This window comes from Falco rusticolus, chromosome 1 (assembly GCF_015220075.1).
Source record: "Falco rusticolus isolate bFalRus1 chromosome 1, bFalRus1.pri, whole genome shotgun sequence".
Classification (NCBI taxonomy): Eukaryota; Metazoa; Chordata; class Aves; order Falconiformes; family Falconidae; genus Falco; species Falco rusticolus.
The window spans coordinates 53,827,586-53,845,551 of record NC_051187.1 but is presented as its reverse complement, the minus strand read 5'-3'; the positions used below and the strand labels follow the sequence as shown (position 1 = coordinate 53,845,551).

The 17,966-nt window shown below is 39.9% G+C and overlaps 1 protein-coding gene across 6 annotated transcripts in view; it reads right to left on the bottom strand.

The window, feature by feature from the left end:
* The window catches only part of PDLIM5 (PDZ and LIM domain 5), a 132,948-nt gene that overhangs the window by 56,549 nt on the left and 58,433 nt on the right, over positions 1 to 17,966 (bottom strand). For all 6 annotated transcript variants that reach the window (XM_037379611.1, XM_037379620.1, XM_037379591.1 and 3 more), the window contains exons 4-5: positions 3,893 to 3,932; positions 2,151 to 2,575 (exon numbers count right to left, since the gene is read on the bottom strand). In XM_037379611.1, the coding sequence (XP_037235508.1) occupies positions 2,151 to 2,575; positions 3,893 to 3,932 (465 nt within the window). The remainder of the gene's footprint in view (positions 1 to 2,150; positions 2,576 to 3,892; positions 3,933 to 17,966) is intronic.

Sequence of the window (17,966 nt, the reverse complement as noted above, 5' to 3'; positions counted from 1 at the left end):
GCTGTCTTATTTTCTAAAAAAAAAAAAAAAAAAAAAAAAAAAAGAAGAAAAAAGTAATGCAAAGCACAGAAACAAAATGGAATTAGACTGAGCGATTATTCCAAAAATCAATGTTTCTTAAATTTCATGTCCAAATGTTTTCATTTTAATTGGGGCGATAGTTAAGCATAACTGTAGAAATGTATTTTTTCTAAGTAAAACTAAGTAGTGTAGCAGCAAACCAATATAATCACTTTAGAGGTTTTTGTTTGCTCTTTTGTTTTCTGTTTTAGGATTGCAAGACAGTTAGCCCAAACACACTATTGTAAGGAAGGTGGCAAAATAAAGTAGGTTTTTACACTTCTAAATGTTTTCAGGCTTTCCCAAACTAGTTCTGCAAGGCTGGCAGTGAAACAGGGATTTCTTCACCTGCCAGCTGTGGTACTCTTCAGTCAGTATTATTCATCCCCTCACCATAACACAGGGCACATAACGCTCACCCAGCCATTCTATCTTGATTGTCAAGTGCTTACTCTATGCCTGCAGCGCTTCCAGGAGACATAATTTTGTTGCTATTGTTCCTCTTTTTCAGTACTAATTGCTGCTTTTGAATACTCTTTACTCACTTATTTGCTAAAATAGCATTCTTGGAAAGATAAGAGATGGTTTCTTGAAGTGTATTCAACAAGTCTACCAGCATTGCAAGTCCTTGGGATCTCCAGATTTCATCCCACTTCTAGGCAGTGTGGACGCCTGCCATCATCTGTTTAAGAAAGGGCTGGAAATTACCATGACAACAGTATAAATGCATACAAAAATTATATAAAATGCATACAGACTGCATTATATGAGTCCACATATGGAAAACATTCATACTGCAATATAAAGGGAATAGGTACCTAAAAAAAGCTTTTTTTCCGCATGAGAAGCTCAACTGAAACTGCAGTTTATCCTGTATCCTAGTTGATGTCGATGTTTGCCTTTCTGTAGGGTTCTTCATACACTTTATATACTGAGAGAACAGCAGAGGCGAGAACCTCCAGCCCTTTTCCTTTGAGGGATGGGAAACAGTAACCACAGCTTTTAGGTTTTAAGCCCAGGTTTGACATTTTTGTTACTTAATTCAATCCGCCGGACGATGCTGCTGGGCACACAGGCCAAGGGGCATGGGACCGCTTGCACCCAGCCGCCGCCTCTCCCAGTGGCGCAGCAGCCACTGGGAACCATCCCTGGGGCACTGCAGCTCCCCAGCCCTGCCCAGGAATTTCTGGGAGAGCCCAAGGTGGCACCGGCCAAAAGCATGCTGCCAAAACAGGGCGGCGCAGGTCTGAGTGCCCAGGATTGCTGCTGGGCTCAGTTTAATTCACTAGTCTATTATTTACTTGTCTAGATGCTACACCAGATACAGTACAAGCCTTTTATGTGGCCTTACAGTTCCTTAAATGTTAGGTGTCCCGCATCCACTTAAACATAAACAATTACACTTGAACATGAAAACTGCTCAAATTTTGAATCTGTGTTGCTTTTTTAGGGTAAAGGTAACATTTAAAGGTGAGGTATTTACTTTATAATGGTGCACAAAATCTGCTTAACCCTGACAGCTTCCCTTAATGCATCTTAAGGTTTCTTGTGTGTTGTGCAGAGAAATAACATGACATCTGGCCCTTTGGCTCCATTCTGGGACCTTTATTCAGTGGTCCTGCCGGCACCACAGTTGCTCTCTCAAAGCATCTCGTTCCCAGCCATCGCAGCACCCGCTGACCCTTCTTGCCAGACCGCTCTGCATTTTGGAGTGCCTGCTGCTTTCAGCAACTATATCAAGGAGTCAAAATACACAGCGAGACACGGACATTGAAATTAACAGCCGGCTTGTTGTAAGGTCTGGAACACATTGCGATACAACCCATTGTGTAAAGCGTTTTGTGGTCCTGATTCAATTTAGCTGTGACACTCTACAGACTGACGTGTCACTTCTGGAAAAAAAAAAAAATAGTCAGCACTGAAAGGCTGGCTCGGTCCTTGGAAGCATGGCTTTTAAAATGGGAGCCTTTCCTCAGAGATTCGCTTCTGAGGCTTAAATGACTCCTCCAAGCTTTTGCTTAGCCCTTAAACAAGCCCGGCTTTTTTCCTGCGAGGAAAGACCCTCACAGCAAAAACAAAATCCCACCTACCCATTTTGCTGTTTAATCTCCCCCTGGTTTTCTCTGAATCCTCGTCGCGGCCCCTCAGCCAGATCCTGGGCGCCATCACCGGCCGAGGCGCTCGAGGCGGCATTGTGCGCGACGGGCTGCCGTGGGACATTAACTGCAGGTTTAGCAGCGCTTGGCGCAGGCGACCGCTGCTCAGCGTTAGGCTTGGCGTTAACATGCAGTCCAGGTGCAGCAAACGGGGCCGGGGCGGCAGCCGCCGGGGATGGAGCTGCCGCCTGGGCTGGGGTGAAGGCGGAGGACGGTGATGGGATGGAGGTGACTTTGGAGGAGGTTACAGCTCCAAATGGCCTCGGAGTCTTATTATAAGCCACGCTCGCCGTGGCAGTGACTTTGGGTGCAACAGCAGAGGCAATGGGCACAGGCTTAACTACTTCTGTAGGTTCTCCCTATGTGAGATGAAAAACAAAAAAGACACACACAAAACCATGCCAAACGCATGCACATTCCTCAGCAGGGATCTTCCCAGCTCTCAGGGGAGATAACCCACCTAGCGTGAAATGAAGAAGCACAGAAGCAAGCTTCACGGAGACTGCAGCCGTGAGATGTACGGAAAAAAAACAAGCCATGCGTTTTTAGGAAAATGATCCAAGCATGCACGATCAATATGAAATCCCATAACGCTAACTCCTCTCATCATACCCAAAAGAGACACCCCACAAATCAAGTTCAAGAGACTGAAGAATCACTCTATTGTAAAACCCACCAGGTAACTCATGTGGAAAAAATCAGTGGTTTTTTATTAAAAAAAAAAATCCACATTCCACCTCTCAAACCCCATTTGAGATATACACATTCCTCACACACAAGCATCGTGGACGCCTGTACACACACACAGCGTGTATCGATCTGGGGACAGGGCCGCTGGGAGTGGAACCAGAGCACTGGAGCTCATTTATTAGAGGCCAGTGCTTCCAGGCTCAGTGAACTTTTCCAGTTGCACTCCATCAGTGTGCTCCAACATCTTCATATACACTTGTCAGATCAAAACTCTCAAAAAAATGCAAAATTTTTTTTCCTCCCCAGGAACTATGCATTACCATAGCGGTTCCCGAACTGTGGCCTTTCAAATCACAGTCAGCAGAACAGTAATATACTATACAATCTTTACCTCCACTGGAGAGGATTTTGAAGTACAGGCCATTTGTAAGCATTTTCAGGTTTGCAAACAGCCTTCATATCAGAAAGGGGGGTTTGAAACTGTTACTTGAAAACAAAACATTAGAAGAATGGAGAACAAATAATTCCCCGGAGCTTTAAGGAAAGTGAGGAGAATTGTTCTCTGAAACTGTAGTATTTAGATTAGCTGCTTTCAAATACAAAGATTTCAGTGCCCATTAAAACTAACAAAAAAACCTGCAAACGAACCCCACCACCAAAAAAACCCTACTAAAGTTTCCCACTTTGGAACAGAGTAAAAACTTCTGCAATGTCTTTCTAAAAAATGTTCCATGATCTGGAAGATAACTTTTTTTTTTTAATAATCATTTGCCAGGTGTCTCAATATTTTTTTGAGGGGTAGGGGGAGCAGAGCAGAAATCACTTAAAGATTCAAATACCACAATACTTTTATGTAAAACATGGAAATCAGGCGTGTTATATTGAAAGAAAAGTTTGAATGACAGTGCTTATCAACAGGGTTTGACAGATGGGTAATAACAGTTAGTGCCACATGCTACATTTCTTGGTTGTGATGATGAGCATACCTTTGGTACATGGACAAGATCAGGTTTTGTAGAAGCCACTCTGGAAGAGGAAAAACATACACATAATCATAAAACCCAAGTTATTTTATGTTTAAGCATTTCCCTGTTCCAGCTCACCACATCCACCCACAGATATATAAAGTATTCCTTTTTGTTTCCTCTAAAAGAAACAAGAAGCATTCCAGTCAAACCTACAGCATCATTGTTAATATAAGGAAAAGGCAAACCCAAACTTGATTAATTTATCCAGATACAACATTAGGAACTCTAGCATCTCTCATCAAGTACTATTTGATTTATAAATTCATAATACCGTATCACCAGTTATGAGACTTCAGCTTCAATTTGCTTATTGTTTTCCTTCCTTTCAAAAGAAACTATGTCACATAACTCAAAGGCTTTGGTCAGATAAATTGTGTTTTAAATATACCATGAACTTCATTCAGGCTTAAAACAGCTTCCTTTTAGAACAACAACAAAAATCCTTCTAAAGTACTTAGCAAATTAAATAATACAAACATTTGGCACAGTTTTTGGTCTTCAAAGGTAAGGTTAGTGTCACTTGAACTCCACAGCAGATGGCAAAAAATTTCTTTTGAACAATGGATGCATTGAAACTGCTATGGGGTGGTGGGAAGGAGAGGAAGTATCGCAATGGAAAGGATTAAGAAGATAAAGAATGGAAAGATTTTATTATACCTTAAGTGAACTGGCAACATGTTCAGGTAAAGGCATCTCATTTGGTTGGTTTGGGATTACTTTTTTTCCTGATTTGCATATACTTACATGCAAACATACAGACACACACACAAAATTAAAAAAAAAACAAACACAAACAAAACAAAACACACAAACCAGCAAAATATCTGACATTTTGTCTGCAAACATTGCTGCTTATATACTTGAGTCTTTTCATGTTGTTTCAGTTGAAAAGTGGCTTCTTGCCACATTTCAAAACATTTCTGGCCATATTTGGTAGCTGCTCAGAAAAGCTGGCATCCTTAATGAACCGAGAACCGGCAATCACATCCTGCCTGAAATCACACAACCTCGGCTTCCGACAAAGCTTCTAAAGAGGGGTTTGAATCACTGATGCTGGATTCTCATTTTCAAAAAGATAATTTGTCAGGGAGGCAAAAAGGTTTATTTAACTGGAGATCAGCTAACAGAGGCTACAACTTTACACACCTGTATTGTACAAACCAGCTTTTCCATTTCTACCAGGAAAACATGGAGAGCTATATTTGGATTAGGCACACTTGGTACATTTAAAAACTTTTTTTATTTTCCTTTTTTTTTTTTTTCTCCTCCATTGTTTTTGGTTTGGTTTTGTTTTTTAAACTAATTATGTTCAAAATGTTTACTCCTTCTGTGAAAGCCATTTGGCCCTCAGGGCTCATCAGATGCCAGCAAAGCAATCCTGCTGCAGGTCCAGTAGCCAAAAAGGGAGAGACACAGAATCCACACACTATGCGGGGGAAAAAAAAAAACCAAACACAAACAAAAAAAAGCAGCGCACAAGATCATCTCCTGCACTTTGCCTTCACCATTTGTGCATTGCTGCTGACACACATTATGTCCACATCAACAGTAATTCTCAACAGAGAGAGGGTTTTGTCTGCTCTGAGGAACAGGTCTGAGCTCCCCTTTCCCACAGAGCGTGCAGCCTATGAGAAGGGTGACCTCCAGCCCTCCAAAGCACTGGGGTGCATCATTAATCACCCTTAATTGCAGAGTTGTCAATTTGCACCAACAAAAGCAAGAAGAGGAAAAGAAAGCCAATACATATGGAAACTTTTCTTTCTTTTTTAAGACCAGAGTTAGAAGGAAACATGCATCTCACTCTGTATCTTAGGTACAATTATTCCAAGTAACTTGGAATGTTTTATGTATTTATTAAGCTGATTTAACAGTAAGAAATAGAAAAATATTCATTATTCAAGTCAACTACCATGTTTCATGCTTGAGAAAAAACAACTCTTTGCTAATGCTGGACCTTGTCATTTCAGTTTCATAAAAGGAACGTACTTAAACCTTTTTCTTTTTACAAAATAATCGAAATTGACTTTGCAATGCATGAGATTGCTCTGCATTCATCAGTACAGCAAAATGATTTCAAACCACTATTTCAAGATGACCTGAAAACAGTCTTCAAAAACATCATACAAAAAGAAGAAATGGGAAAAAAGGGTGAAAAAAAGCCTCGATAACTGAAAAATTCCCAATGTTCTTTTAACATCGGAGTCACACAGCATGACATTACTTTTATTTCCCTCAAACATACTTGAAACAAGGACATAAATTTGTGTGTCCCAGACATACTGGAAACAGTTTAACTTGGCCTTGTTGACTTCAGGCCGTAATAGGACTAAAAATCTGTGATTTATCCCATATTGTGTAAAGAAAATGCTTGCCCAGCAAACTGAGCCACCAAGATCTAAATCTGAAAAATGCACAGTGGTTAGACAAGACAGTACTAAAGGAAATGCGCACTTAAAGCTGAACAGCAAAACACAGCCAACACATACATTTAAGAAAATACTTCCTTTAGGGCTATTTCCCTTAAGATTTTGATAGATGCTACTAAATTGCATAGCAAAAAATAATTCAACTGGAGAATCTTGTACATTTTCTCAGTTGTTAGCACTTTGTTTGCCACCTCACAATTAAACATATTAGGATTTCATGCTGGTTTGGTCACTTTGAAAGTGTTATGAATAGCTGACTGGAAAGGCTTTCAAAATGAGATAACACACTTGCTCTTACCATTTACTAGAAAAGCAGGATGGCTTAAAGCAGGCTATTTTCTAAATGATTTAAAACTAGCAGTTCAGTATATTAGCTTATGCAATATTTTCAATAACATACAAACAAAGCAAAGACATAAAAGCTCAATATAAATGCTTACTATAAACAACTCACACAAAAGACCTTGGCAAATGGTTACAGTTTCTAGCTTCATACGAATTATTATAGACAACAAAAATAGAAGCGGCAGCCATCACTTACTGACAGCCCAATACTGAAAAGGAAAGCACACAAAGCTTTTTCACAGGCTTCTACATCAAAGATGTTTAGCCTTTCATTAAAAAACCTACCTATATTTAGCCTGTATAAACAGTTAATTTCAACCAAACATGATCAAATTTGCTCTCTAAACATACCACAGGCTGATAAATACTCTCATGACATTTAATGCAATTCAAAACATTCCAACTTCCAGTGCAGCCTTATTAGGAAAATGAATTAGTCTGCTCTTTGCTGTAAGCCCTGTGTCCAGCAGAAACTATTCATTCTTCAAATTCTCCTTTTATTCATTCCTCTTCCAAGTATTTCACCCATTAAAAAAAAAACAAAACCACAAAAAAAAAAAAATGAAAACCAGAACACAGAAGCAATTCAACACAACTCTTCTAAAATTACCGATAACTGGAAAAATCCATTAATAAAGCTAAAGCTCCAGTATTTCATGCTTCTGCAATGAGTACAACTTGATACATCATCTCCAAAGACCCATCATCAACAAAACCACTGTAATCTCAATAATTAGCATTATGGAAATAAATACAATGCAAAGCAGGATATTTTTTTTTATAAGTCTCAGCTGTTCTGTGTGTACAACCATACGATAGAGGTCCAAACCCTCAGTCAATAAATCCTAAAGCTTCATTGAACCTAAAATCCAAGAGGTATTTTGCAGCCATCTCTCCTCTAAATTCCATTTAAAGTCCCACCATCCCCAGATCTTCTGCTCCTTAGTAAAGGGACTATATTGTATTTATAACTTAAAAAGCAGATGCCGAACTCAATGAAAAATTCACAAGATACTGTGTTTATGAACCCCTCTATAAACAAGGGGAGAAGAAAATACCAGTATCAACACAGGTACTGCATTTGGGGTTTTCACATCTCTGTAACTATGAGGATTGCTCATAAAAGAAGCTGCAAGACCTTCATGAAACCATTTAGGTTTCATAAATTAATTTTATGAATTTTATATAAATGAATTTATAAATTAATTTAGGTTTATCATTAAAAGATCTTAAAGAACATTGAGTCGAACCACAACCCCGACACGGCCAAGTCCACCAAACAAAGTCAAGGCTGGAAGATTTTCCATAAAATTGTATTTGCTGTTCTGAACTGAACCTTTTTAATAGAAGGAAGGAAGAAAGGATTTCTGCTCACCCCCACCCCCATTTTCAAAACTGACTCCTTTTTCCCAGCTGATCAATCAGGATACAGGTTTAGGCAGCAGATAGTACATCCCTGAAAAGCTCCTGGTCAGATCTTCCTTCTAAAAAACTATTTTTTAGTTTTGCCATTGTAGTCTGCAGTTCTGTTGGTTTGCTTCATTTTATTGATAGTGAGCTGACAGGGCAGAAAGCTAAATGAATTTGCTTTTTGTAAATTAGCCAAATCATGGGGGGAAAAAAATGACAGGCAGAAAACATTTAACATATATAACAAGCCACGACTTTCACTAGGGGTTATCTGAACAAAAACAAATGCAGATACAGTTTAAAGTACAGAAAAAAGAACAATCCAAATAAATATATTTTTTCCTTTAGACCCTTCTCTATCACAGACATAATTCATTTCTTACCAACCTTGTTCTGACTCACAACAATAGAAAAGCAAAAACATTCTTAAGCTTGCTTCTTGTTGCAACTCATACACCATCAGAAATGGCTGCCTTATATACACTAATATAACATACAACTACATTTTCCACAGTTTTGTGGAAACATACACACTGCCCTGGGCAACACCAGTCAGTAAATGAGCACTTCAGCAATCTTGCCAGGACAAGCACCAGTGGCCTTGAAGCTGAAAAGCTCCCTCACATCCCAAGGCATGGCAAAGCATTAAAAATTATTGTTAGGTACTACTCAATAAGTACTGGAATTTGTTGCAGTCATTGCAAAAAGGAGATTACTACTTTTTTTTTTTTTTCCCCCTTAAGAAACACGGCAATGTTTTCAAATCTGTATTCCAGTCACCATGCTTGCTAACATCCCAACCGATGGCTCCCAACATTTCTTAAGTCATTTTCTTTGTTTTAGTTTATTATGTTAGTATTCATTTAGTGGAACATACCAAAATATGACAAATATGGGAATATTAATTACAATCAAACAATGCAGACAACAGTGCTCACTGCCCACTTAATGGAGCAAATGGCAACTTCAAACCAGCAATACAAGGGAGAGAAGATGGGATGCATAATGGTATTTCAGATACCATACATCTCCAAGGGTCTTGGTACGAACGTCTCATTCTGGAAATTAATTCTTACATTACAAATGTACTCTTTCTTCTCTTGCCCTACAAAATGCAGCTCATAAAGTTATGATAATTCAAACATTAAGATGCAAACAGTGGGAGACGGTTGTCTCAGCATGAACAAAACATTGAAAAGAGTTTCTGTGGATGCTCTGTTTGCATGTGAAAAATTTCAGAAAAGGAACTCTTCAGCATGATAAGCCACTTTAAACAGCTTATAATTTTTGGGCTTGATGCCCTTTGATGAAGTATGTTTAATGGAGTACACTAAGAATATTGGTATTTATTTCTTAACATAGTAGTACTTCGAGATAATACTTAACGCCTTACCTCACTATATTTAGCCTGGGAACATTAGCTCATGAGTCACCCTCAACAGATTCTACACTTTCAGTAAGTTTAAACGGGGAGAATTAACGTAATGTGCATATCAGCATTTTACATATGGTATATAATACCTTTACACCCTCACACTGTGCACTCCCCCAGCACACCAGATTACAGTGAAGCACTAGGTCAGGTAAAAGCAAGAAAAATTATGTTCTTGCTTTACTGGCTATTTGATATCTGGCCAAATCAAACATACATGTCCCCCTCTTCAATTTAAATAAGGTTTGGGATTTCATCATTATGTGTTAAAATAAACAGTGCTGACATTTTAGGAGAGAAACAAGCTGCCCTCTGCTTTGGTATTCCTACCCACAAAGGATTAGTTGTTTTCGAGACCTCCCAAAGGCAACCACTGCTCATAGTCTCATTCCTGTGGTCTGTAGCAACCCTACTGAATGCATTTGTAAAGAGAGTTTAAGTGCAGGCAGATAATATTTTATTCTATTAAAGCAAAACCAAAACCCAAAAAAAAACCTAAGAAAAAAATACTGTGGAATTTATCTCATCTTCTGACCACCAGAGACTTTTAAAAATGTTCTTCTTGCTCCCGTGAAGGCAGAAGGTTTAGAAACCTGGAGAGCCCATGCACATGGCCAGCACTGGACTAGGGGGGCACATCTGTCCATACCTGCCCATGACTCCCCTGATTAGAGCTCCAACAGGTAAAGCACCCCCAGCACCAAGTACGGCTGGAGCCTTACCACCCTGTACGGCAGACCCCTGCCCTCGGTCCCAGAAAAGTTATAAAGCAGCCTGCACACAAGGGGTAGCTCAGTGTGTCTGAATGATGGAGCTCAGTAGGCACCAATCCCATCCTGCCACTGCTTGGCTACTCACAAGTGATAGGAAAACTAATGGCTTGTATATAAGACCTCCTTAGAAATTACCTGCATCACTGAAGGTAATGTTTGTCACTTACACTTTGTTATAAACTGATTTTTTTCTTTTCTTTAAGCTTTCTTAAAGCTGTTGTGCCAAGTAACATTATCCACATAACAGTTAGGTGCATATAACAGGACAAAAACAACCACTACACCCGGGCTTTTGATAAAGAGGAATTTATACATCTGATTTTCCTTATAAATGCTTTTTAGATACTAATTGTAATACAGCAAGCTACCCTTTAAAAAAAGCCAGCTTAATGAAAAGCTTAGGTTTAAATGACTTGCAGACATAGTCAGTCCTCCAAAGACCTCAAAAAGAAAAAAAAAGCAAAAACAGCTCAACTTCATGTTGACTTCAGCCTGTCATCAAATCTAGGTTATAATTTAGGAGATCCCAAAATAAACATTATATTATTTTTTTCCAGTGCTTTCCTCAATATGGTGACTAATGTTTAAATTACCTTTGTCTAAAACATAGCCCAAATATCCTTGAAAGAGCAGGCATATTTATTTTAACTGGAAATTCATGACAACCAGCCCCCAATCCCCAACATAGCCGTCTTTGGGATTCCCCCACCGCCCCTTAAAGGCATCCTTGGGAATGAGCATTTATATCAACATTTCTTCTCTCAAATGAAGAATCTGGCAATTTAGAGAGCCATTAGATTATTATATTTTAATTCTTATGGGGGCCAAGCACATCTCTCCTCCATGTAGCGTCTCACCCATCCATGGCTTCAAGAAAATCTGAGAAACATATTGGAAACATCGTTAACCAAATGAGACTAAAGCTGTTTCCAAGGCGTCAGGCAGAAATTACAAAGAGGAGCCATGTCCTTCACAAGGTCACCAGCGTGGAAAGCAATGTCACCCACCCAGACCCCAGGAGCACTGCCCAGGTGTCTTTGGCCAAATCCCAGCTGCTTCCCTACCTCCTATCAACTCAACCACATGGACATGAGGAGAGCTTGCAGCAACTGCGTGGCTGTCAGGAAAATCATGGACTCTGGGGCTGGTCCAGAAAAGCCAGGGGCATGGCAGGAGTCACCAATAAAGAAACATGATGCTAAATACATCAAAAATGATGAACTCTGTTGGGTTTAATAGGATATGCTATGGTTTTTATTCTTTCCAGTTAAGGTCAGGAATACCTTTAAGCATTTGTATGACTGCTGAGTGTGACCCACCACCAAACAACCAAATTTTCTTTCCCATTTTGCTCCTTCAGGCACCTCTCTCCTATGCCACCCCTGCAGCAAGGGACAAACATTGACGTGCACAAGCCCAGGGCCAGGCTGTGACACAAGGACCACCACAGGCCTTTCCACTGCAGGGACACTAAAGCCAGCATGGACCTGCACCAGTCCTCACTGCAGCAGGTGTGTTTAGGAGGGCTCCCCCAAGCCCCCCCCAAAGGGGACACCATCACAGGGGGTGGGGGGGTGAGGTGGGGTGGCAGCTGTGGATAGTAGAGCTGAAGCAGTATAAACCACATTACAGAACTATTACAGGATCAATTTAATGAACTTGCACTCGCCAGAAGAAGTTAATTTTTCTATTACATGTCCTTGCTTTTGTTGCCCTTTATCATTTCCGCGTATTGTTTATATGTTACTGGCTTAGCAGCACGTACAGCAGGTCTAACATGCTGAGAAAAGCTGTTTATGCCTGGACATGGCTGTTTACTATAGCTTTAGATATCTAACAACTGCAATTTTAAAGACATAAGGAAACTGCCAGGTACTGCATCTAGAAGACCTCCAGTTAGCCTGGCCACACCTTTAAGGGAAAGGGAAGCCAAACAACCACCACCAGAGTACAAACCGGAGCTGGAAATTATCTTGTTTACTGCAAAAGCTAAGCAAGAAAGATCAAACAGCAGCAGTGACCTCCTAATTCCTGCAGTCAGTAAACTGGCCAAGGAACCAATTATACTGGAAACTCCACATTCATTAAGTAAAGGTGCATAAAGCAGAGTGCTGTAATTCTTCTGCTGTTTGCAACAACTGAAAGAAGAAAAAAAAAATAATAATCCCACATGATTCCGACTAGTCCACCTAAATAAAGACTTCTCCCTTCCTGCAGCCTACCTTTAGAAAAAGTAGGTTTTATCCTCAGCTCAAAATACTTCAGGAATAGCATTCACAGCATGCTCACAGCATATGCAGCAGTTAACTGATTTTGTGGGCAACTATTCACTGATGCAAAACAGATACAAAACATCTGATTTTTACAAACCCTGTGAGATTTTTCAGAATGCTGCAAACATTACTTTGGCTATAAGGCAAGACGAAAGTGAGCAAGCAACATTTGACAGGCACAATATGTGTTTTTATTATTTCATGGGGTTTTGTGGTTCTGCACCACAGACATGACTTTCTACTGACAATACCCTGGATTTTTTCAAAGGCAGTAATTTTTCAAAAACAGAGCGGAAAATAAGCCCTCAAAATGGTGCAGCTGTGTGATTCAGCTATTAATAGATGCCTGATTCTGCAGCTACTACTCACCTTTCTTTTAGGTGGTGTGACAGATACATACCTAGTTCAACCTGCAGTGGTGGCTCTCAACTTGCATGTAGCTTTGGTTCAGACCTCTAGAAAATCCTGTATTCCTGAAAACCTGCCTGCTCTTCCCAACATTACCAAAAATCCCATCTTTCTTATGCTGTTAGACTTTCATGATACTACCGCTATCTTTCAGGAAGATATTTATTTTCCGAACAGCCAATCATTAACTTATTCTCATCCCACTCGTTACTACAGGAAGGTAGCAAGAGCCTTATTGATGAGTCAGGACACTGCCATTTTGATTCTCAATAGCTGAGAGATGATCTTGACCAGCAAAGGACAGGTTTTATTTAAAGTGTCTCATTCTTTCCTGTGAGCTGATGCTTAGGAACAATTTCTCTAACACCACCAGTCAGTTCACATATTTACCTTCGAGTTTTTTCTATTCTTTACATCCCACATTCACAGAGGCGCAAAAATTAACGATGTGAAATCAAGAAAATAAAGTTACCTGCACAGGTATTAAGTATAGTATTTAGCCAGTTCAAGCTAACTTGAACTATTTTCAGCGTATGAAGGGCACAGCCCGTATTTAAACTGAGTAAGCTTCTTTTAATCCATTTAGAGACAACTGTCCCTTGACAGATCATCACATATCCTTTTATAATTAAAGAATGCCTGCAAGTTAGCATCATAAACTATGCATGTCAGAGAGATGTGGTTTTTCAAAGGAAAGCAACAGGTGTGGGCCATATTCTGTATATGAAAAACAAAAGTGTAAATAGAGCCAACTAACATCACTTGTGGCACCCAAACAATGAGATGCATGTTTATGAAGGAAAAAGTGACACCGATCACACAGTGGACTGAGGTAGGATGGACTTGGGCATCATTGGGTCAGGGAAACAACCTGTACATTACCAGATTCTGAGCTATATGGAACCCATAGTAGAGCAAACAGTGGGAACTGTTCTTTTCCCACTCCTAACATTGGGATAACAGAAGAAGAATTTTTAAAATGAGATTTTAAATAAACGCCATTAAAGCACATTACACAATCCAGATTATATTAAATACACCCCTCCACATTTTCTGAAGAAGTTTCACTCTCAAATATATTCACATACTATTCAAATTCATAAGTAAAGGTCATATCTAAGAAGTGTTTCAACTTCCCAAAATGCAACCTGGACTTGGCCGGGAGCGCAGGAAGCATCGCTGCACATGCACATGCTGAGCCACTGCCAAATCCCAAGGCTACTTCAGGTTATGGAAAGCAAACCAACAGGGCTTTAGAAACTTTTTGATCAGAAAACTTTTGGACCTGGGTCAAACAGCTATTCTTCAAGCTCGCTGTTTTTCTAGCAGTCTCATTAAACTATTGAATTCAATGGACATTTGACTTAACACTAGCATTGGAGACTCAAAAGCAGCAGCAACAATGTTTTGCCTAACATTTGCAGAGAGTGATCATTTTCTTGACTGTCTGATACCTTCCTACTAACAGTTCTCTTTACCTAACCAGTATAGGGAAAAAGAAGAAAGAAAAAAAGTTTTGCTCAATATCCCAAAGCACTAGAAATGGTACAGTCATGCCAGCCTCAAGAAGTTCTTAATCAGGCTGTCTGTAATTTGGTAATGCAGTCAAAGTCAGATCTGTGCTTCTGTATCACTTAGGAAATTACAGTGCACACGAAGGACATCAGACTGCCAAAGCAATGCTCCTCACACAGGCTTCCCTGTATTTCCTAGTTTGAGAAATTAACAGCTTTGCTCTTGGTCTCCTTTGTATGACATAACTTTCTGCAGTGGAATCGGAGGCTGCTGCAGGCTTCCTCTAATAAAAACCCCAAGGGGAAAACAAGACACAGATAGCATGATGACAACGATGATGACAAGACTGGTTTAGATCATGGTGAAAGAATTTCTTCAACTTTTTGTTCCAGTCCTCAAACACTCACTGGCACAAAACATGCCTCAGCAACAGGCACAGAATAGCTGTTACTACCAATTATTTGTATAACTATGCACTGGCACGCTAGGAGAGGCTAGAGCACCTCCAGGATTCTTGTCTCCATTTTGCTAGTGGTTTGTTACAACATAACGATTAAGTCACCTTCAGTTTTCTCATCTTCATCTTTAATTAATCACCCTACGTTTAATGCTTTTAAAATAAAGTAATAAGCACAAAACAGATACCTCTGGCTATTTAAATAAAAGTAAAATGAAGCAATTTGTAGGGAAACAAATACAGAAAGTGATCAATTAAACTATCCCTGTCATCTCAGTCATATAACATATTTGATTAGCTTTATGCAGGCATAAAGTATATGCAGGCTATGTATTTCTTAACAAAAATATGCCCCCCAAGAAACTAAGAAGATTTTGTCAGAAGTTGATGCCTCTCAACTTCTGGTTCAGTCACTTGACAGGAGAACTTTGAGTGTTTCATACCCTCATACCACATAAAATCCTGTCCAGTTACTGGATCAAGTTGCTGGTACATACAGCTTAAAGGCTTTCATTTTTCAGTGAATCAAACGCAACATTTTCAGACTGCCCGCATGGGCCAGGCAGGCTCTAACTTAATAACTGTACCTGGCATAAAAACAGAGCAGGCAAAATTTGAGAAGTAATTTATTACCCACTAAGAGAGGCACGATTGTTCCAAGAAAAAAATAATAATTCTGCCATATCTAAACTTATCATTACCTCTTTTAACAAATGCCTCGCAGAGCCTATATTACAGACTCCATGGAAACAGGCCAGGGAGTAGGCCTAACACATGGAGCCAGACAGCTCATGTTGACACATTCAAGCGCCCTGCCCTTCAATACTCTCGCCTACTCCCTTGTAAACTGCATCAAGATTTGGCCAGGCATTTTTTCCCCTTTTTGAGCAATGAGCAGCCAACAGTATACAAAGAACAGTAATCAAGCTGAAACAGAAAATGAGGTATTTCTGTAGCAGCACTGTATATTTCAGATACAGCTAAAGCCTGCAGGAAGGAAGCGGTGCAACATATCAGACACCACACACAAACGCTACACAACTTTGCGACAGTGATGCTTGTTTTCAGACACCAAAGCAAAGATCCTCAGGGTGAGATACTGCTCGTTTGCTGTGTGAGAATGGGGTTGGATTATTTTTTTTAAGTGTCTATGAGTCTGCTTATACTTTCCACTCCCTTGATAGAATATAATCAAGGACTAATGCATCCCAAATGATTCTCTGTATCCTAAAAAAAAAAAAAAAAAAAAAAAAGCATAGATATAAACCCATGAGTAATATTTAGACCAGAGAAAGACATGTATTCTGGGGCGTCGAAGAGTTAAGAAAACTTTTAACAAAATATTGCATTAGAACAATGCAGCTGTTCACAATTACCGGCATACACTGTGAGGCACTTCTGATTACCACGTGTTTCATCTACATATATCTACATATAAATGCATTATTTTGCTAGTCAAAAGTTTGGCATTTAGGTGGTATCTACAAGGCTTTAAAACTGAAGTCTGCCTGTGATGCCCCAGCTGGCTATTCCAAAGTGTGCCAACAGAATTAAAATGTCACTAAAGATCATGCCACTCTCTGAGGCATCTGTGTTATTTTAAGATGTGAAGATAAACTGTGGCCAACTTTACATTGTTTCCTTAAGTCTTTCACTCAATATCTACAGATACTGCTTAAAATAAATGTGCAAAGTCACCAGCACCACAATTTACATGCAAGCTAACAAGTCTCTGAACTTTCAAGAAGGCATTGGACGGGTGGCACAGGTCAAACTAGAAACGGGTAGAAGAGTTTCACTTGAGATTGTGAATGACAAATCGCCATCATTCTCACAGGAGAACCTACACACGCTTTCAAAGGTATTAGCCAGAAAATCTGCTACTTGAGAACAGAGTTGGGGGAACAGGGGAACATTTAAATTATTTACCTGAAATAGCAGAACTCTGAAAGCATTGGCTCACTGCCTGCAGAAAACATTCATCACAAGCAGTTGCACACTAACTGTATCCTCCAGATTATTGTTCTATGGACGATGTTGGTGAGGAGGTGCAACTCCATAGTCTACTACTTGAAGGGTTTTTTTTGGGGGGGTGGGGTGGTGGCACGGAGCGGGGAAGTCATGGGTCTCAGCTGCTTCCTACAACAGTTTCTAGGTGTGCATTTGACTTGGAGCTAGGAAATACATGATGTGAAACACTGGTCTCCACACTGTAAATTGCACTTCTTGGGCAATCTCTTTGTACAAAAATCAAAAGATCAGCTCTCCAGACATTTTTTTCTTAACACCAAATTTACATTAAGCAGACCAGGGACCAATATTATTTACCTTGGGCCAAATGCTATCTCCAAGAGGAAACATCCATGAAAAGGAAGAAAAATGTGTCACTGACCTGTGGAAAGCTTAGTATTTCTGCAGTCTCATGCAAAAGTGAGAAAGCATTTCTTCACAGTCCTGAAAAACATTCTGTGTTGTTATACAAAGCTTGGGTTGGGTACCATGGTTTGGAAACCAACAAAGTAGTGCTGGCCATCTTCTAGTCTCCATACACGACATCCCATAGTCGTCTTCACCAGCCACATACACAAAACCTGTTTTTTGGAGAGCTCTCACTAGGGCTGCTCCTTGCTTACCCCCAAGTCTTTCCTATGGGCTTGACCAGCCCTACAGGTACAGAGAGTTTGAAATGATTGCAACTGCAAGAGTTCCCTAAGCCCACACTAGAAGACTTCCACACCTGCCATCACAGAAATCCAATTATCAGCTGGGTCTTCTGCTCATTTCTGCCAGTTTTCCCTCTTGCCTCCCTGCCTGACCATTAGCAATCTACAGTGACCTAAAGCAGCACTATTTGTTCTGGCATATACGGTACCTTCACTTCCACATCTTTAGCGGAATGGGTAACCACATGGTCTGACTGATTCTTTTTAGTAAGAGCAATTAAAACAAAAAAAAAAAAAAACCACCACCAAAAAACCCCAAAACAAAACCAA